The sequence below is a fragment of the Meles meles genome, chromosome 4 (genome assembly GCF_922984935.1).
Source record: "Meles meles chromosome 4, mMelMel3.1 paternal haplotype, whole genome shotgun sequence".
NCBI classification, from domain to species: Eukaryota; Metazoa; Chordata; class Mammalia; order Carnivora; family Mustelidae; genus Meles; species Meles meles.
Genome location: NC_060069.1, coordinates 122,093,572 through 122,112,837, shown reverse-complemented (window position 1 = coordinate 122,112,837; position 19,266 = coordinate 122,093,572). Strand labels below are relative to the sequence as shown.

General features: G+C 35.1%; 1 protein-coding gene and 1 pseudogene across 2 annotated transcripts in view; both read left to right on the top strand.

Moving 5' to 3' along the window:
- Positions 1-8,220, top strand: part of EPHA3 (EPH receptor A3) — a 364,949-nt gene extending 356,729 nt beyond the window's left edge. For both annotated transcript variants that reach the window (XM_046003412.1, XM_046003410.1), the window contains exon 17: positions 4,644-8,220. In XM_046003412.1, the coding sequence (XP_045859368.1) occupies positions 4,644-4,749 (106 nt within the window). In that variant the 3' untranslated portion in view covers positions 4,750-8,220. The remainder of the gene's footprint in view (positions 1-4,643) is intronic.
- A 7,376-nt stretch (positions 8,221-15,596) lies between these two features.
- On the top strand, positions 15,597-16,224 carry LOC123940383 (annotated as a pseudogene).
- Positions 16,225-19,266: the final 3,042 nt, after the last annotated feature.

Genomic DNA, 19,266 nt, shown 5'->3' with positions numbered 1-19,266 from the left:
CATGTATGATATAGCATTCCAATCGGAAACACAGAAGTTCACAAAAATATCTTTGGGAAGAGAATGTTCCTATTGAAGGAGAATTTGCTCTTAGAAAATAAACCCACTCTAGTCTACTTGACACATGTTGGCTTTTCTGTATGAAGTGGAATGTAATGTTTATTAAATAGACTTCTGACTCAATCAACAATACCATTTGAGTTTCTGTGGTAGTTATTTTGATCAGACACAGTCTCAGGATATATTAATGTACTTAAATATTTTTATAAATTCTTATTTTAGTAATATAAACAATTAGGATTATGCTCTACAAGACACCTGCTTCAGAGCACAGAGGCATAGCAAAAAACAAACACAAAGTTGGACATTTCTGCATCATTGCCAGATTTCCAAAGACAAAAGTATACAAATATTTATTCTCCATCAAATATCAACACTCAGAGCTTTTAGATAATGAAAAAGCATGCTAGAGTGGATTAGCAAAGCACTGTTAATATGATTAACTGCTAGCTCACACTTTAAATAGAGTCAGATGTTGGGAGCTGTGAATGTGGTAATAAGGCTATTTGCTTAAAACGATGAAGTAGTGGCATTTGCTCTACTTCCAAGTTTGATATGTGTTTGTCTCCACTCTCCATTGTTGGACAGTGAGCTCTTTTTGGCTGTTGAAAATATTTAACTTAATTGTTATTATTTGAATGACCTGTGAATGTACATGGAAGTTGAAAGCTGACTTTTCCTGGGAGACTCTGCTCTTTCAGATTTGTCCTTCACACTAAGCCAGATGGTTCCACGTCTCCTACTTCCATCCCCACAATGTTCTTTCTCCTGTCCTATCTCCTTAATACAGGGACAATGTAGAATTAATATCTATTGACCTAAAACTCCTTGAAAATAATTGTTTGTCTTGTGGATCTCTGCGGCGTGCTGTCCTTCATGCTCCTAGTTTATATAACAAAAATGAAAATGTATAAAAAATACATAATACACAATATGGGGAAGTTGAATGAGACAACATATTTACCTCAAATGCTATAAAATATTTAACTTGATATTTCATCCTACCTTTTGCAGTCTTGGGCTTTTTTGTTTAAATGCGATTCTTTCGTGTCATCAGGACTCAATTCAGAAATGATTCTCTTGACAAAATAACTCTAGAGATTCTTTTCAAATAGGACAGAATGCTTAAAAAGGGATATTGAGTTTCTTTTTTTCTTCTCTCCAGACCTTCAAGTTATAGGAAAAAGGTCAATAGAGCTTCATATCCAAGTAAATAATTATCCATTTCAGTTAGTGTAGGGACTTTATTGACACACAAGCTAATCAAGTTATCTAATTTTCAAATGAAATCTAGAAAATATGCAGTTTTTTTCAGTCAAAATAACATGTTTTAAAATATTATTGCATAGCCTACGATGGATTTAGGGAGGTTAATGTGAAATGGGAAGAGAGAACGAGAAAGGGCAAGAGTGCTTACAGAAACTGGAGAGAACATTGAGTGTGTGGAATGAATATTAGGCAGATTAATTGCTACAGGTCATTATCCTGCACCCTTGGATGCCATTCTCACAGTATCATCACCTATCCTTTGCCTTTGAAGTGCCAGCCAGATAGCTTATTAACCTCTGGTCTCAGTCTTGAGCTGCTCTTTAGACTTGAACTTTTCTACTGCTCTTCTGAATAGGGTAGTCAAAATGAGATAAGCATGTGGGAATGTAATTTAGACTACAGGAACTGATGTTTACAACTATTTTGGACTTGGCAGGCTGGTGGGTAGGAGACATGTTGGCAGGGTAGGGAGGCTAGAGAGGACATAAAAATCTAAGCTAAGGTATAACCTAAAGAGATAATTACTTTATCTTCTCTCGAAGAATCCTTTGCATTGAATATATACAAAATTATGTATTATTTATTTATATTGGGTTCCAGGCACAGAATCTGAAATAGTTTTATGCAAGAGATTTCTTGAGGAGTGTGTTTAAGACATACATCTATTTTTAAAAAGAAAGTGATGAGGGGGGAAAAAAAGTGATAAGGGGGACACTGGGCTGAAGAACACTTGTCCCTTCCTGTTGGAACAAGAGTCGTAGAGCTAGGCAAGTCATGAAAGTATAATATAGAACTGGAAGAAAGATGAGAGAAGAAATACAAAAAGATTGAGGATCTATTTATTCATACAAATATGTTTATATGCCCCTGTTTTCTGTCTGTAAATTTCTATAGTTAGGGATAAGTGGGGAAATGCTTTTTGTTCATGTAAAAGATAGATCCACGGTATATAAAGAAGCAAACCCCTGTATGACACATATTCTCAGAAGCAGGGATCAACATATGTAAATAGCCTATGTTACTCTAAGGGAGAGTTTCATTATCCACAGTTACACAGAGCGGCAAGCCTGGTGTCACCATATCTACCCACTAGCCTTCCTGGTGAAACAAGGCTGCTGGAGGAAACTCAGAGAGGACACAGACAAGATACAAGCTATACATTGAGAATTTATCAGCCCCTTGAATGGTAGCAGGGAGGTAAGAGCAGGTCATCAGGATTTCATTCCCAGCCTAGGTGATAGGAATGCAACCCCATCTTAGTTAATTTTCTGTAGCAGATGCATAAATATCATGTAGATTTCTTCTAAAATGGTTATCCAGTGTCCACTTGTACACATTTGTTGCTTGGGAATCCATTTTTTTGAGAAATCAATTGGTCCATTTCTGTGTAATTGAACTCCCAATTTTTCTTTCTCTTCTTTATGATCAAAATGAAAGAGGCCCTTCTGTATGTTTCTGTGTGTATGCACATATTTGCATGCATATTTTTCCTTCTGGCCATTCTCAATTAGCCTGGCACTCCTTGCTAAGTGATACTTTACTCCTCTATGGCCTTTCCCAGGTAAACGTATTTTAGTCTATTTATTTCATCCTTCATTAAGTAGATATTGAGCCACTACTAAATGATAGCCATTGTTCAGGGTGTGGTTGATAAACAGAGTACAAAACTGACAAGAACCCCTGTTCACATGGAATTCACCTTCTTGTGGGACAAGACAGAGAATAAAGAAAATAAATCAGAAGGAAAGGCAATAAGCTGCTTGGTGATAAATATTTGAGAAGAAAATGAAACAAGGAAAGAAAATAGGAAATGCAGGTAAGAGTGCAAGAGGTTTTGCAATATTTTTTTTCCCTTTTTATTAATTTTTTCAGCGTAACAGTATTCATTCTTTTTGCAATATTAATAGGAAGGTCAGTTAAGGAGTTCTGAGAGGGCTGTGTTTGAGTCAAGACCTGAAAGAGGTGAATTTTTGAACAAATACTTGAGTCAAGGTAATTTAATCAATCATTTGCACATGCTAAGCTAAGTCTCTCCCACACCCAAATGAAGTTCCTTTTGTTCCTAAAATCTTTATTTTTGCATCCACAATAAAAAAAATCTTTACTTTTAATGCCTGGTTTCTAGGTTTCTAAGTTTAAACCATTTTAAGTTAAATATTTTTGATAAATGGAAATAGATCCTAGTCACTGCTTCTACTTGGAAAGGTATTTATACTTTAAAGAAATTGTTTCAGTTGTCTATGGCTATATAACTAACTTCCTCAAAACCACAATTTTATTGTATATCACAATGTCATCAGTTATGAATTTGGGTAGAGCTCAGGTAGGTGATTCTTCTACCTAATGTTGGTGTTGACTGAAGTATTCATCTAACATGAATCTGGTCTAGTCCAGAAGGTTTGAGATGATTTCCTTTATGTCTGCCCTGATGCAGATGGCTACATAGCTGGCAGTGTAGACTAAATGCTTACACATGGTTTCTCCAATGTCATAGTCTCAAGGTACTCAGACTTACATGGCACCTCAGGGCCCAGTGATGGTATCTCAAAACACAAATGGAATATTGTAGTTTCTAGAGACCTGAATATGGAAACGGATACAGTGTTACTTCCAACATGCTCTTGCAGTAAAATAATCCCCAAGCTAGCCCAGGTATGAGGAAACAGGATAATGACCCACAAAGAATTTATCATCTATATTAGTTTCCTAGGATTGCCATAATAAATTGCCACAAACTTATTATCTTAAACCACAGAAATTTATTTCCTCACAGTTCCTGGAGGCCAGAATTTGGAAATTGAGGCATTGGCAGGTCCATACATGATCCAAAATCTCTGGAGTGGGGGAATCTTTCTTTGCCTCTTCTGGCTTCTAGTCTAACATTCCTTGGCTTGCGGCAGCATAACTCCACAATCTCTGCCTCCATCTTTACATGGCCTTCTTGTCTATGTCACTTTGTGTCTAAATATAGTCTCTTTGGATTCAGAGCCCGCCTTAATCTAGTACTATCTCATCTCCATCCCTGTCTTGATTATATCTGCAAAGACTCCATTTCCAAGTAAGGTCACATGGTGAAGTTCCAGTTGGACAGAAAATTTGAGGGGACACAAGTCAATCCATTAAACCATCTATTCTTCCGTAATGATAGAGGTGGAATGATGAGGATCGAGTACATGGATGATGCAAAAATCAGAAAATTAGGTTCAAAGCACTGGGATATATGATTGTGCAAGCTTTGCTGATTGAAAATCTTCTGCTTATTTACCATTCAGGAAACCAGGATTCTCACCACACATTTTCTTCTTTTTTTACAGTGACATGAAAAAGGTTGGTGTCACTGTGGTTGGTCCACAGAAGAAAATCATCAGTAGCATTAAAGCTCTAGAAACACAATCAAAAAACAGTCCAGTTCCAGTGTAAAGTGTAATTTCTGGAAGGAAGTGGTGGCTGTGGAAGATCTAGTATCATTCTACAGACAGATGATAATGCTGGAGATGCTGGTGGCAATTCCAAGCCCATTAAGACACTCAGATATGAATACAAATGCCTTAACATGGAATTGAAAGACTCTTTATTTTCCCCTATCATTTAGTGGATGGGAGGGGGGGTGTATTTTGTTTTGTAATTGCTTTTTTATATTAGTTTATGGGTTAAATTAAAATTCTTCAGCGTGGAATGATGAAGAACTAGCATAGAGCCATTGATCATAAACTGATTATCATAAAAGCCGAACAAGTGTAATAACAAAATGAACATGGTGGCTCTGTTTACTAATAGCCACAAAAGAAAAGACTTGTGATATTTTTATACACAGAAGAAATCTGTAACAGGTATTTTGTTTCTTTAAAAAGCAAGCAAAATAGAGGAGTTTATACCTCAAAACTATCTGGCCATATATACTACCTTTTTCATTGTATTTTTCTCTTTTATCTGTTAAAAGCATTTAGAAATGAAGTTTGTAGTTGTTTTACGTACTATACATTTTTAATTGTTAGCTTCTTAAGTATTACCATGTAAAAATGTGTCTTAATTTTGAAGAAAAGTACATATTTATTTTCTTTTGAATTGTTTTTATTATTTTCTATTTATAGCATGATGATTTAATTTGGATTTGTTACAGCCAAGTGCCAAATGTTCTTTCAAATTGTCAGCAGTAAGAAACATGGTAAACTAGACATGGGGAATGATGGGTTTCTTTCCAGATTTTCTGAACCATCCACTTCTATGTACCTATATCTATATATAAAAAGAAAGAACCCCTTCCCTGTTCATACATTACTTAAATCTCCATTTGAATTATCCTATCCATTTTTGTCTCTCCATTTATTACAAACTGTATGCTCCTAATTTACTGTAATATACTGGCTTGTATGTAACGGATTCTCAATAACATACCTGCCCTGCTCTGGTGCTTAGGAGACCATCAACTCCTTCCATTAGTAAAGGAGCTACATTTGAGCTCCTGAGTAGAGAATAGCTACACTGGAAAAAATTGGAATCCTATTTAGATTGCTGCATTAATTGGCAACAAAACCTAGAGACCAATGCATGAGTTAAAAAATCACTTGCTGACTGGCTTTGAAATGTCATTTACTATCTTTGCTTAAACTTGTTGAGCTGTTTATAGGGAATAATGAAAACTAAACCACTCATCTGTGTCACAGGGGTTTAGTTAATTTAATTAAACATTGTGATCATCAATAGCAGGTATTATTATCTTTAAGAGTCTTCCACTGAAATGCACCTGTTGTAATTTTGGTGTATAACTTAGAAGCATTGAACTTCTCTGCATTTGTTGAGCATCTGATTTTCACACGAGCTGGTTATCTAGCAAATGACTCAAAAATCTGTAGACAATGGAGAGATCTCTCATTGCAGGAACTTAGATTTACTCTTCCATAAGGGCCAAATATGAGTGTACTCAGTAATATTTGAAAAGGTATACCTGATGGAGATCTAGTGACTAATATATTGTGAAGCAACATTTTAGTTCTATCTATATTCTTTCTAACGCTGATAGGATCATGTTATGGGAATAAGACATAAGAAATGCATACATCACAAGAATTGGATGAATAAATCAAAGCTGAAACCCTTATGTTCTTATGCACAATGGAACACTATACATCTTACAGTCACAGATCAAAATTCACAAGTGCTAATCTGTTGTAAATTTAGTATAATAAAGCTTAGGTTGTGTTCCTTCATGTATGAGATTATTTCTTAGATTTCTGCAATATTCCTTATAGTAAAATCATCCTACTAGAATTCTGTATTGGATATATAAGAGCATGAACTTTTTAAAAAGATATATGCGGTTATGAAATTAATTACAAATTTCACTGAAGCCTGCTAGAAGCAGCTAAAAGACATTTCTTTTTTTCTTTCTTTCTTTTTTTTTTTTTTTTGTAAATCAGATATTTTGTTTGTGTTTTGGAATGTTCATCAAGACCTAAATCTGGCTTCAATCTCATTTTATCTCATACTAGCATTTACTTTCTTAGGTACTATTCTGAGAATACTCAAAATCTGTGCATTTCATGAATTAATAGAAGTTGAGAATTGCTAGATCTATTTCACTTCTTTTGGCTGTGGTTTCCATTTGAAAGTAGAGATTGTATACACAGTATATTGCTCTTCATTTTTTCCACTATTTTTCTATCTGACCTCTTATAAATTTACTTTACATGCTTTTTAGTCTGTACATATGTAAACATAACAGTGTACGATTCTTAACTGTGGAGTAGAGGTACTAGAACGCTGATGGCCATCTCTTTGTATAGGACCTACATTGACTTTCAATAAACATGAAACCACACTTCTTCACAAAGTTATGTACCATATTATCTGTTTTGTATCTTAAATTTGATTTACATATATTATTTATTTCCAGTAACTCACTCAGTTTATGCTGTGCTAAGTATCAGTTAAGCCATGTATAAATGTGATATCATTGGCAATATGTATTTACTTTAAACTTGTATTTTCAAAAATTACACAAATTTAGTTTATATCATACAATGTAGATGGCCTCTTACTAATGTAAAATGATTTGTAGTGGAAACATTTATATTTTTATAATAAACATAATGAAAATATTTTTTACAGATTGGAATACAGAAGTGGTCTTTGAGCTTTTTTAAACATTATAAGATATGTGCTTATTTAAACAGCAAAATAATGAAATTTATATAAGCCACAAAGAATGTGCTTCTGTTTCTTTTTTCTCAGGAGTGAGGAATGTTCATGTTATATAATCCATTTTGTTGTCTAAATCTCGTTATCAATAAGCTGGAAAAAATGAGCAGTAAGTATTACCTTTATCATGAAAAAACACAACTTTATTTGGCAAATATATTTTGATTATAAGTAACAAAAAAACAAATTAGCTTAAGGAGAAAGAGAATTTTGAGCTCACAGACCGTATGTGCATCATTTCGGGAAGGAGAGTGAAATACTGCGATTGGCAAGTACTTAGTCATGTGCTTACCCTTGGAGACAGTGGGTGGGGCCAAGTGGATGGAATTGATGTTCTACAGGATTAGCAGTATCAGAGTGGTTTATGTCCAAAAGAAAATCAGCATGTCATTTATGAAAAAAGAAGGAAATAGTTTTGGACAGGTCAATAAAACTAAAATGAAAGCAAACAACCACAACTGCAGATACCACTTAAGAAACACCTGATACTGTTTATAAAGTAGTTCCATTGTCATTTGCAATCTATTTAAAGAAAACGATTATACATGAAAACCAAAAAAAGCTAACTATAATATAAGGCAAGATGAATGATCAAGAATTCCCTAGAGACAAAGTCAATAGGGAGAGATCATAAAACAGGTCAGATTTATGCTTACGTTGAAGGAGAAATAGCGCTTGATAACATTGACTGGAGTAGGGAATAACTTGTAAGCAGCAAATTAGCTAAATAAAGGGAAAGAGGTAAAGAAGAATATATTTATTCATTCAATAAACATGTATCTAGCACTATTATGAAATGGGTGTTTTGTTATTACCATTTGTTTGCAAACCAACTCATTCAATCTTTTCAATAGTCCTGTGAAAATAGATTACTCACTTTTAATATGTGAGGGAATCGAGGTTTAGAATGTCCCAGTCACCTTCCCAAAGTAATTCTACTAAGTAGACAACAGATATTTTTCAAGCTGGAACCTTCTTATTTTGTGTTAGTTTTATAAAATAATTGCTGCTGTAATCCAAAAATATGCTCTGGGGAGAGCGTCAGTGGCAATTTGCAAAAATGGTTTGTGGCGAGGCTATCATAGATTATTTGATGTTAGAACTCTACTTCGGTGCCACAGGCATGACGCTGTGCATTTACTCTGGAATGGTGGCAAAAGAATATGAATCATGAAATGCATACAAAGACACAGAGATTTAGCAGAGGCTATCAATTTGATAAAACAATTATTCAAAAGGTAAGAATCAAAGTGAACCATAAAATGTAGGTCATGACTGTGGAAATGAAGGCACCATTAGAAGTAGTGAAAAAGGAAATGTTAACGTAAAATTATGAGTCTACAAAATTTATGGTGTTGCAAAACCTTAATAAATTAATAGGTGTTGAAGATGTGAGTCTGAAGCTTTAGAAAAAATCATTCAAAGGTGAAAGTGTCTCTGAGATGATGCAAAGATCTATGTATCTTCATTTATGCTATACAAATATATAACTTTATCTTGAACTACTTTTCTGAAGTTAATGCTAGCTGCTAGTTAAGGTGAAAGTGTCTCTGAGATGATGCAAAGATCTATGTATCTTCATTTATGCTATACAAACATATAACTTTATCTTGAACTACTTTTCTGAAGTTAATGCTAGCTGCTAGTTAATAGTTAAATCTCCAAATCTCATCAGCTTAAAATAGAAAAACAACAAAATGTTAAATACAGAATTACCCAGAGTAGCTTTTTGTGAGGTGGCCTTACTAGCAGTGATTCAGATCCCACACTCTTCAATTTGTGGAGTCTAAGTCCTTGGAATCCTTTGCTCCCAGCCAGTAAAATGGAAGGGAGACTTGTCTGTGGTGGATTTTATGAGTCTTGCCTGTGAGTGGCACCCATTGCTTCTCTCTTTCCGTTGACTAGAACTCGTATTTTATTTTATTTAACTGCAAGAGAATGGGGAGGAAGTAGGTTGCCTAAATAGAAAAGTAAAGAGAATTTATACTATAGAGTGTAGGAATCTATAGAGCAGTTTCTGCCCCAAGTCCTTTTTATAGACATGTATAATACGTAAGAAGCAGCTAGTTCTCTAAAGAACTATTAAGGAAACATCAGTCTCTTGCTAACTTCACCCATTCCATATTCTCTATAGGCAACCATTTTTAACTTTTTTCTCTCTTTACTTACACCTGATACTTCCGTTAACGGCTCCTGGGTCAGCTCTGGACCAGAACTGTTCAGACCTTCTTACAAAAGAGAACTTATTAGAAGGAGAGTGATAAGCTGAGAACTTCGAGCTGTCGTACTCTCAGAAATCCCAGCACAGCACCAGGCCTGGCAGCATGGTGAGAGTCCTAGAGTAAGACGATTTCTTCTCCCGTGACAGCCTCCTTTCATCAGTGTTACATCTCAGGCTCACCTCCCCCCACCTGCCTCTCCCAGGGCCCTCGAGCTACACTGCAGCCTGAGCTCCCTACCAATCCCTCCTCTAATCCTTCCTTCCTTAAGCCTCAGACAGGAACTTCAATCTGAACGCTCCCTATGCTTTTTGCTCCCTGCCCGGATCCTTCACTGGCATGCAGGTCTAATTCCCTCTCAGTGTCTGTTTCTTGAAGATCCCGAACTGAGACAATGACACTTTCAAGTGGATTAACCTGAAAATTAAAAAAAAAAAAAAAAAAAAAAAGTCACCCTCACTCTCCCTTTTCTCATTTTGGTTCACTGAAGCCACTATGCCAGCTGAGGAATACTAACTTCTTTCTTTCCTCTACCTCCCACCACAATCTCTGTGGGTCCCTCCTTACTTGTTTTGATTACCAAAGACATTTCCTAAATAGTGCACCCTCTTTCTGGTACTGATACCTCCAATATCAGTAAGACCAATACATTAGAGCAAATTTAATTATGTATTCCTCTTACACATACAAATGCCAGGGGCACTGGCAGTTGATATAAATAAGCGAAGCAAATGGAGAGGTTGGTGACTCCCGAAAGCACTCTTTGTTCCTCCAAAAGCAATTTCTCAGGGACAAGGCAGCAAGGATCCAATGTGAATTCCTAATCTCTTAAAAGAATTCCTTAAAAAAAAGAAAGATATAATTTTTTAAAGATTTATTTATTTATTTTAGAAAGAGAGAGAGAGGTGGTGGGGAGGGATAGAGGGAGATGGAGAGAATCTCAAGCAGAATCCCCACTAAGCGAGGAGCCAGAGGTGCCAGATACCAGGACAATGAGATCGTGACCTGAGCTGAAATGAAGGAGATATTTAACCAACTGAGCCATCTGGGAACCCCTAAAATAATTCCTAATCTGAGTTTTTGTGAGAAATTTATATATACTTTAAATATGATAATACATCTAGTAATAAAGACATATCCAAGGGCTGTGCTTAGTTCACAGCTGCCAACTTATTTCTGAAATGGAGAATACTACCTAATAGTGGTACATAAGATCTGCCTTGAAAAAAAAGCCTGTTTCTCTCCATATTCTCATGTCTGTCCACTGCCTCTTCACACCATACACAACTGCGCTGAACCCCTCATAGTTCTCTGAATATTTCCATTTGTTTTCTTTTTTATGCATCAGAGATTTTGAACTTTTGTTCTTTTGTTTAGAATCATCTAGCAAACTTTTTATGTATTCCTCTCCTTATCTCTCCAGCATGTGCTGGGTTACCTTTTTTGTGTGTAGCAAAGGAATCCTACATGTGGTTCATCCTGCATAACACATCAACTTATACTGAAATTGCCTCTTCTTCAGGTACCAACCCTGCTTGTGGCTGAGGGCACTTTCCCAGGAACTGTGCCTTGTAAACCACTGTGCCCCCTGATCCATTGCATATGTCTGATATGTAATAAGCATTCAAAATTATCGGAGTTGACTTAATGTATTAAAACAATTTTTGGTAATATAATAAAGGACAATGTCCCTGATTATTTTTGTTCTTATAGAAAAAGAAGTATAAATTTCCTTCACGTCAATAAAACTAGTTAATATTCTAGTTGTGTATCTTGGATCATTGAACGTACTGATTTCTGCTAAAACTGGTTCATTTTCATAGAATTTTGTGAACTCCTTTCACAGGTCTCAATGCTCTCATTTTTCTTAGTGCAGTTAAGTCGTTTAAGTAGACCCTTGAACCAGAGTTTAGCTATAAAAATTTAACAAGGTAAATGCCAAAGCTTTTCTAATTCTTTCTACTTTCTTACTATGTACAAATAACGGCAACATGCCTACTAAAAGCCACCCTTCTTACAAGGCATCTGGGATACATATTCTGTGGACCCAGGGGATCTAGACACAATTTGGGAAAATAAGTGGTAGAATTAAATACACCATAAAATAAAGATTTTGGAGGTTTATAGAAGTCCTCACCCTGAAATTCTTTGAGAAAATCCAGTTACTAGCTGATAAAGAATAGTCATAATTAAGTCATATTTTCCTGCTAGGTGAGTTATTATCTTTCTGATTTGAAGAAAGATAATTTTCCAGTTAAGTTAGAAATAGTAAAAGAGACAATAGTAATAGCAACAACAAATAACAATCTGAAAACTCCTGGATAATTTCTATTACATATATGTATATATACATGTATGTATTATATTTACCTGTTCCAAATAATAATAACAGATATCAACTGAGCATGTACTATGTGCCAAACACTTAATATATATTATTTCATTTAATTTTCCTAACAGACCTATGAAACGAGTATGTTATTATCCACTTTATAGTTTGAGGCTTAAAGTAGTTAATAATCACATCATATCATGTAACTAAAAAGTGGAAGAATTGAAGTCAAAACCCACTCCAGGACGCATGCTCTTAATGACCACACTCTATTCTCTGTCAGAATTATATTACTAATGAGAATAAAATCTAAAGAACAAGTTTAAAATGCTCTCTGATTTAAGGTCTTGGGTAGTCTCCATTTTGCCACTTTCCAACGTACATGACGTTACTCCATAACTCTGCTAGTAGAGACACATTTTTGCAGAATCTTACTACCATGCCAGAGGAAGGAACAGACAGTGACCCTTGATTTCATTTCTGTGAACTCCATTTCAAGAGCATGAGATTTATCTGACATATGGTGAACCCTTCAAGCAAACATACTCCCTTGAACATTCAACAAATAATCTAATTTGGAAACACCAAATACCACAAGGAAAAAGTAGTACTGTTGTGCTATTTTCTGACAGATTTCCATACCAATGATTTATGGAAGTGTGTTAAGTTTGGGATTCTTATCTGAAGCCAAGAAAAAAGCCCTTACATTTTTGAAGCCTTTCACCCTCAATGATGGAAGCTAAAACCTTGGAATGTTTGCTAAAATCAAGGATGAGAGAGCACAGAATGTCATGTACTATCAAGAACTTATTGACTTTCATATGGTTCTCATTTATTCTCATACATGGCAAACCAAAAGCCTTGGGAGGAAGCCAATACAAATTGTTATAGATAACACTATCTGAATTTAACTGCCATAGGTATGCTTCATATAATAAATATATATTTCATATCAGCAACTCAGCAGCACAAAAATGGAAAAAGACTCTAGTCAAAATTAATTTGGATACTCTCCTTCAGACAATGTTTATCCTTTAGGCAATGCTCAATTTGCCAATATTATTATTTATTTTAGGCTGGAGATCCCCCTAATATTTAATTTGTTTTGTGTTTCTGACTGGAGATTTTATATATACATATACATATATATATATATATATATATATATACACACACACACACATATATATATATACACACACATTTTGATATATATAGATATAAATATAATTTATGTTATATATAGGTATAAATAATATATATAGATATAAATATCTAGATATTTTGTGTATATGCACATATTTATATGATTTCATATATATATTTCATACTCTATGGAATATTGAAATCGTGTTACAATATCTTAAGGTAATAAAATCTTTTCAATATATGAATGGTTACTATGTGCTATCAGAATCAAATAGATGGGATTTTTCAATATTTAAATTTTCAAAGATATTTTACAAACAGGAAATTTTTCTTGGTTTAATAGATTACAGTTTAGTTTGAGGCATCATTTCAACATGGAAGTTTTGTGTTTTGTGTTTTTTTTTTAAGATGTTATTTATTTATTTATTTATTTATTTATTTGAGAGAGAGCACAAATGGAATTAGGGGAGAAGCAGAAGGAGAGGGAAAAAGAATTTGAAACAGATTCCATCCTGAGGGCAGAGCCTGAAGTGGGGCTTGATCTCATTACCAAGTGATCATGATCTGAACTAAAAGCAAGATTCAGATGCTTAAATGACTGAGCTGCACAGGCACCCCTCAGCATGGAAATTTCTAGCATGACACATCTATAAATTTTAGCCTAATGGGGATGGATCATTTATCAAATGCCTAACACAGGGCCTGGCACACAGTAGGTAAGTAGACATATAATAAGTATTTGTTGAATGAAGTTTAAGTGTATTGTTAGAAAACAAATAAATATTGCCTTTTGAACCATATTCTATGGATCCAGTGAATAACATAATGTTGAATTCCACTTAGGGTCATGCTTCTCTTAAACATTTAGACAGAGAGAGAAAGAATAGGGTAAAGGCAAGTCTAATCTAACATAAAACCTGGTTCATGGCCTAGTTCATTTCAGAATAGACATAATTATTTGTTAAGAGATAAATAATTCTAATTCATTATCACCACAGGTAACAAGAGAGATTCTTAATATCTTGTCCTGCTGTGAAGGAAGGAAATACATATATGATAAATGACTTACTAAAATTTAAAGAATTAGTGAATGACAAGGCCAAGAATAAAACTAAATTTTTATAGGAAATGATTTCTTTCTAAAATATCATGTACATGAAAGAGATCAAGAAATAGATTTTTAAAGATTTTATTTATTAAGAGAGAGGCAAGATGGCAGAGGAGTAGCAGACTGAAGTGACATCAGGTCCCAGGAGTCCAGCTAAATAGTTATCAAACCATTCTGAACAGCTACAAACTCAACAGGAGATAGAAGAGAAGAAGAGCAGCAATTCTAGGAACAGAAAATTGACCACTTCCTGAAAGGAGGAGCAGTGCAAGAATGAGTGGCATGAATCTGCTGGGTTTGGAGATTCCAAATGGGGATGTTCCACAAAGATAGAAAAGCTCAGTCACAGGCTGGATGAGCACAGAGGATGGCTGGAGACCAGGGAGATGGGAGGGATTGACTTACTTTTTCTGAAGGCACGCTGAGGAGTGGGGCCCAGAGCTCTCAGTTCCTCTAGGCCAGAGATTGGGAGGCTGCTATTTTTATTCCTGTCCTCCAGAGCGCTACAGAAAGTGTTCAGGGAACAAAAACTCCCAAGAGTGAACCCGAGCACATTACTTAGCCTGACCCCTGGCAAAAGTGGTGCAATTCCACCTCAGACAAAGATATTTGATACTCTGCAACAGGTCCTTTCCCAAGAAGATCAGCAAGAACATTCAGCCAAGACCACACTCAACCAATCAAGGAGAACAGAGGAACTCCAGAGCTAGGGGAAAGCAATGCACAGAGTTCATGGCTTTTTCCCATGAGCCTTTAGTATTACAAAGTTAATTTTTTAAATTTAATTTTTCCTTATTCTATTTTTTAACTTTTTCTTGTTCCTTTTTAAATGTTTTTTTAACTAGTTTATCTTAACAATACCTTTCTAAAAAAATCTTTTAAACCTTCATTGTTATAGTCATATTTTATCCCTTCATTGTATTTAACCTTATTTTTTGTATACATAGAGGTTTTTCATTTTTCCTTAAAATTTTGAGATACAAATTCTTCTAATAGATCAAAATATACCCTAAATTGAGCACATGGCTTTGTTCTAGTCTCCAGCCTGAGCACGTTCTCTCCCATTTTATTTTTCTTTTTCCAATGAGCTTATCAATTCCTTTTTTAGAATTTTTTTTTTAATTTTCAGCTTTTCAGTCATATTCCATCCATTAATCACGTTTACCTTTATTTTTGTATATATATAAGTTTTTCTTTCTTAAAAATTTTGGGAGATAGGAGCCCGTTAGTGCCCCTGCTGAGCGAGACTCCCGTCGCCCTCATGTCCCGCTACCTGCGCCCTCCCAACACATCTCTGTTTGTAAGGAATGTGGCCGATGACACCAGGTCCGAAGATTTACGATGAGAATTTGGTCGTTATGGTCCTGCAGTTGATGTGTATGTTCCACTTGATTTCTACACGCGCTGTCAAAGAGGATTTGCTTATGTTCAATTTGAGGATGTCCGTGATGCCAAAGACGCTTTACATAATTTGGACAGAAAATGGATTTGCAGACGCCAAATTGAAATACAGTTTGCACAGGGGGATCGGAAGACTCCAAAGCAAATGAAAGCCAAGGAAGGGAGGAATGTATACAGCTCTTCACGTTATGATGATTATGACAGATACAGACATTCTAGAAGCCAGAGTTATGAAAGAAGAAGATCAAGAAGCCAGTCCTTTGATTACAACTATAGAAGATCTTATAGTCCTAGAAACAGTAGACCGGCTGGAAGACCATGGGGTAGCAGAAGCCATTCCAACAATGATAGACAAAACTGCAGCTGGAATACCCAGTACAGTTCTGCTTACAACACTTCAAGAAAGATCTGAGAAAGCGGAAAAAGAACCAAAGAAGGGCAGTTCAAGCGACCAAAGGGTGGGTGGAAGGTGCTGCAGTATGAATACTGTAAGATATTTTGACTCTGGTCTGAAACGATAAAAGAATGTTATTGAAACTACATGGAATAATTGAAGTCCCTTCAAGTTTGAAAGTAAGCATTTTAGGACAAATAAAAGGAAATTCAACTTTGTACTTGTGGAAAACTAATCCCTAAATCTGAATAGGTTTATATTGATTCATGGGTAACAGGTCCGTAATAAATTACTGGAAACTAGGATGTCTGAATATCAAGGAAGACAGCTATAGTCTCTTACAGTGCCTCTATTGGTCTGTCTCAAACTGAATTGGGTGAGAAAAGTTATGGTCCAATATAAACTTTTTCTTGGTTATCTCTTAAAGTCAGTTCCATTTTTGCTATTGGAAAATCTTGCCAGTGTTTATTCCAGTGCCAGTGTTTTTATGCTTAATGATTTGCTTTGTTGGCATCTGAGTTTATTTAATTGTATGCCATGTGCAGTTTACATCTTACTTACACTCTCCCAGATAAATTCCAATTATAATACTTGACATCTAGCTAAGAGGGTCCATCTCTTCTCACCTCGGTCCGAAGTCAGCATATTCAGCAAACACTTATTTATGGAGCCCTTACTGTGGGCAAAAATTGTACTGGGTAAGTGGGGAGAAAATTCACTTACTGAATAAATGTCTACAGAGCACAATCTAGTGAATCATTACAGTGTGGTCTCATTGTTTGAGGCGTATTCATAACTCTTTTACACCATTCGTATCTTAATGTAATTATAAAACCCAGAATACTATCAAAGATAATTTTGTGATTATCTGCCATTTAAAAGTATCCAGTAGGGGCGCCTGGGTGGCTCAGTGGGTTAAGCCGCTGCCTTCGGCTCAGGTCATGATCTCGGGGTCCTGGGATCGAGTCCCGCGTCGGGCTCTCTGCTCGGCAGGGAGCCTGCTTCTCTCTCTCTCTCTCTGCCTGCCTCTCTATCTACTTGTGATCTCTCTCTGTCAAGTAAATAAATAAAAAAAAAAAAAAAAAAAAGTATCCAGTATTTCTGTTTGCATCCCATTAATACAAATAATGAAAAAATGTTTTAATCTGTAATAAACTGATTTATTGTGCAGTGACTGTAATATACTAGAGTCATATTAAATTGTTAACTCTGCCTCCTCAAACACATAGTAGGAAATAATCCCCAAAATAAGTATTTAACTTTGCAATAGATATAAAGGAGACTCTGGGTGCTATAATTAGATTATTTTGAGGCAGACAGAGAGCTGTTATCCCAGCTGATTTAGTATGCTCTGTAATTGAGAAAATGTTCACCAGATTATACTTTTTAGTGATTTACATGTACATTTTATAGGGGACATGTTCTGTGTATAGTGAATAAATAACTTTTATAGTATCACATAAAAAAAATTGGGGAAGATAGTTTCTTCTAAGAGACCAAAATACACACAAAATCAAGTGGGTGGCTCAGCTCTTTTCACCAATCATATATATATATGATTAATAAAAATTAATATTAATTAATATAATAAATTAATATATGATTAATTAAAAATAAAAAATTATATATATATTATTTTTTATTTTTTATTTTTATTTTGTTTTTCTCCCTTTTCTTCTCTTCCCAGTTTTGGATCTCTTCTGATTTGGCTAGCATGCATTTTTCTGGGGTATTTTCTACCCTTTTAGAATTTTATTCTCTTGTTCATATATCCTTATCTGAATAAAATGACAAGGTGGGAAAACTCACCACAAAAAAATGAACAAGAGGCAGTACCAATGGTTAGGGACCTAATCAATATGGACATTGGTAATATGTCAGAATTAGAGTTCAGAACTACAATTCTCAAGGTGTTAGCTGAGCTCAAAAAAGGCATGGAAGATATTAGAGAAACCTTCTCTGGAGAAATAAAATCCCTGTCTGAAGAAATAAAATAACTAAAATCTAACCAAGTTGAAATTTAAAAAGCTATTAATGAGGTACAATAAAAAATGGAGGGTCTTACTTCTAAGATAAATGAGGCAGAAGAGAGACATAGTGATATAGAAGACCAAATGACAGAGAATAAAGCTGAGCAAAAGAGAGACAAACCACTACTGGACCACAAGGGAAGAATTCCAGAGGTAAGTAATACCATAAGATGAAACAATATTAGACTAATTGGGATTCCAGAAGAAGAAGAAAGAGAGAGAGGGGCAGAAGGTATATTGGAGCAAATTATAGTAAGGAATTTCCCTTATATCGCAAGGGAATAAGCATCAAAATTGAGGAGACACAGATAACTCCCCTCAAAATCAATAAAAATAGGTCCACACCCTGTCATCTAATAGTAAAACTTACAAGTCTCAGTGACAAAGAGAAAATCCTGAAAGCAGCTCAGGACAAGAAGTCTGTAAAATACAATGGTAGAAATATTAGATTGGCAGCAGACCTATCCACAGAGACCTGGCAGGCCAGAAAGGACTCACATGATATATTCAGACAACAAAATGAGAAAAACATGCATCCAAGAATACTATATCCAGCAAGACTGTCACTGAAAATAAAAGGAGGAATAACAAACTTCCAGGACAAACGAAAACTAAAAGAATTTGCAAACACCAAACCAGCCATACAGGAAATATTGAAAGACATTTTCTAAGCAAAGAGAGAGCCTAAAAGTAGTAGAACAGAAAGGAACAGAGACAATATATAGTAACAGTCACCTTACAGACAATACAATGACACTAAATTCATATCTTTCAATAGTTACCCTGAATGTAAATGTGCTAAATTCCTCCAGTCAAAAGACACAGGGTATCAGAATGGATAAAAAACAAAACAAAACAAAACAAAAAATCGATATGTTGTCTGCAAGAAACTCATTTTAGACCCAAAGACACCTCCAGATTTAAAGTGAGGAGGTGGAAAATAATTTATCATGCTAGTGGACATCAAAAGAAAGCTGGGGTGGTGATCCTTGTATCAGATAAATTAGATTCTAAGCCAAAGACTGTAATAATATATGAGGAAGGACATTATATCAATCTTAAAAGGTCTATCCAACAAGATGATCTAACAATTTTAAATATCTATG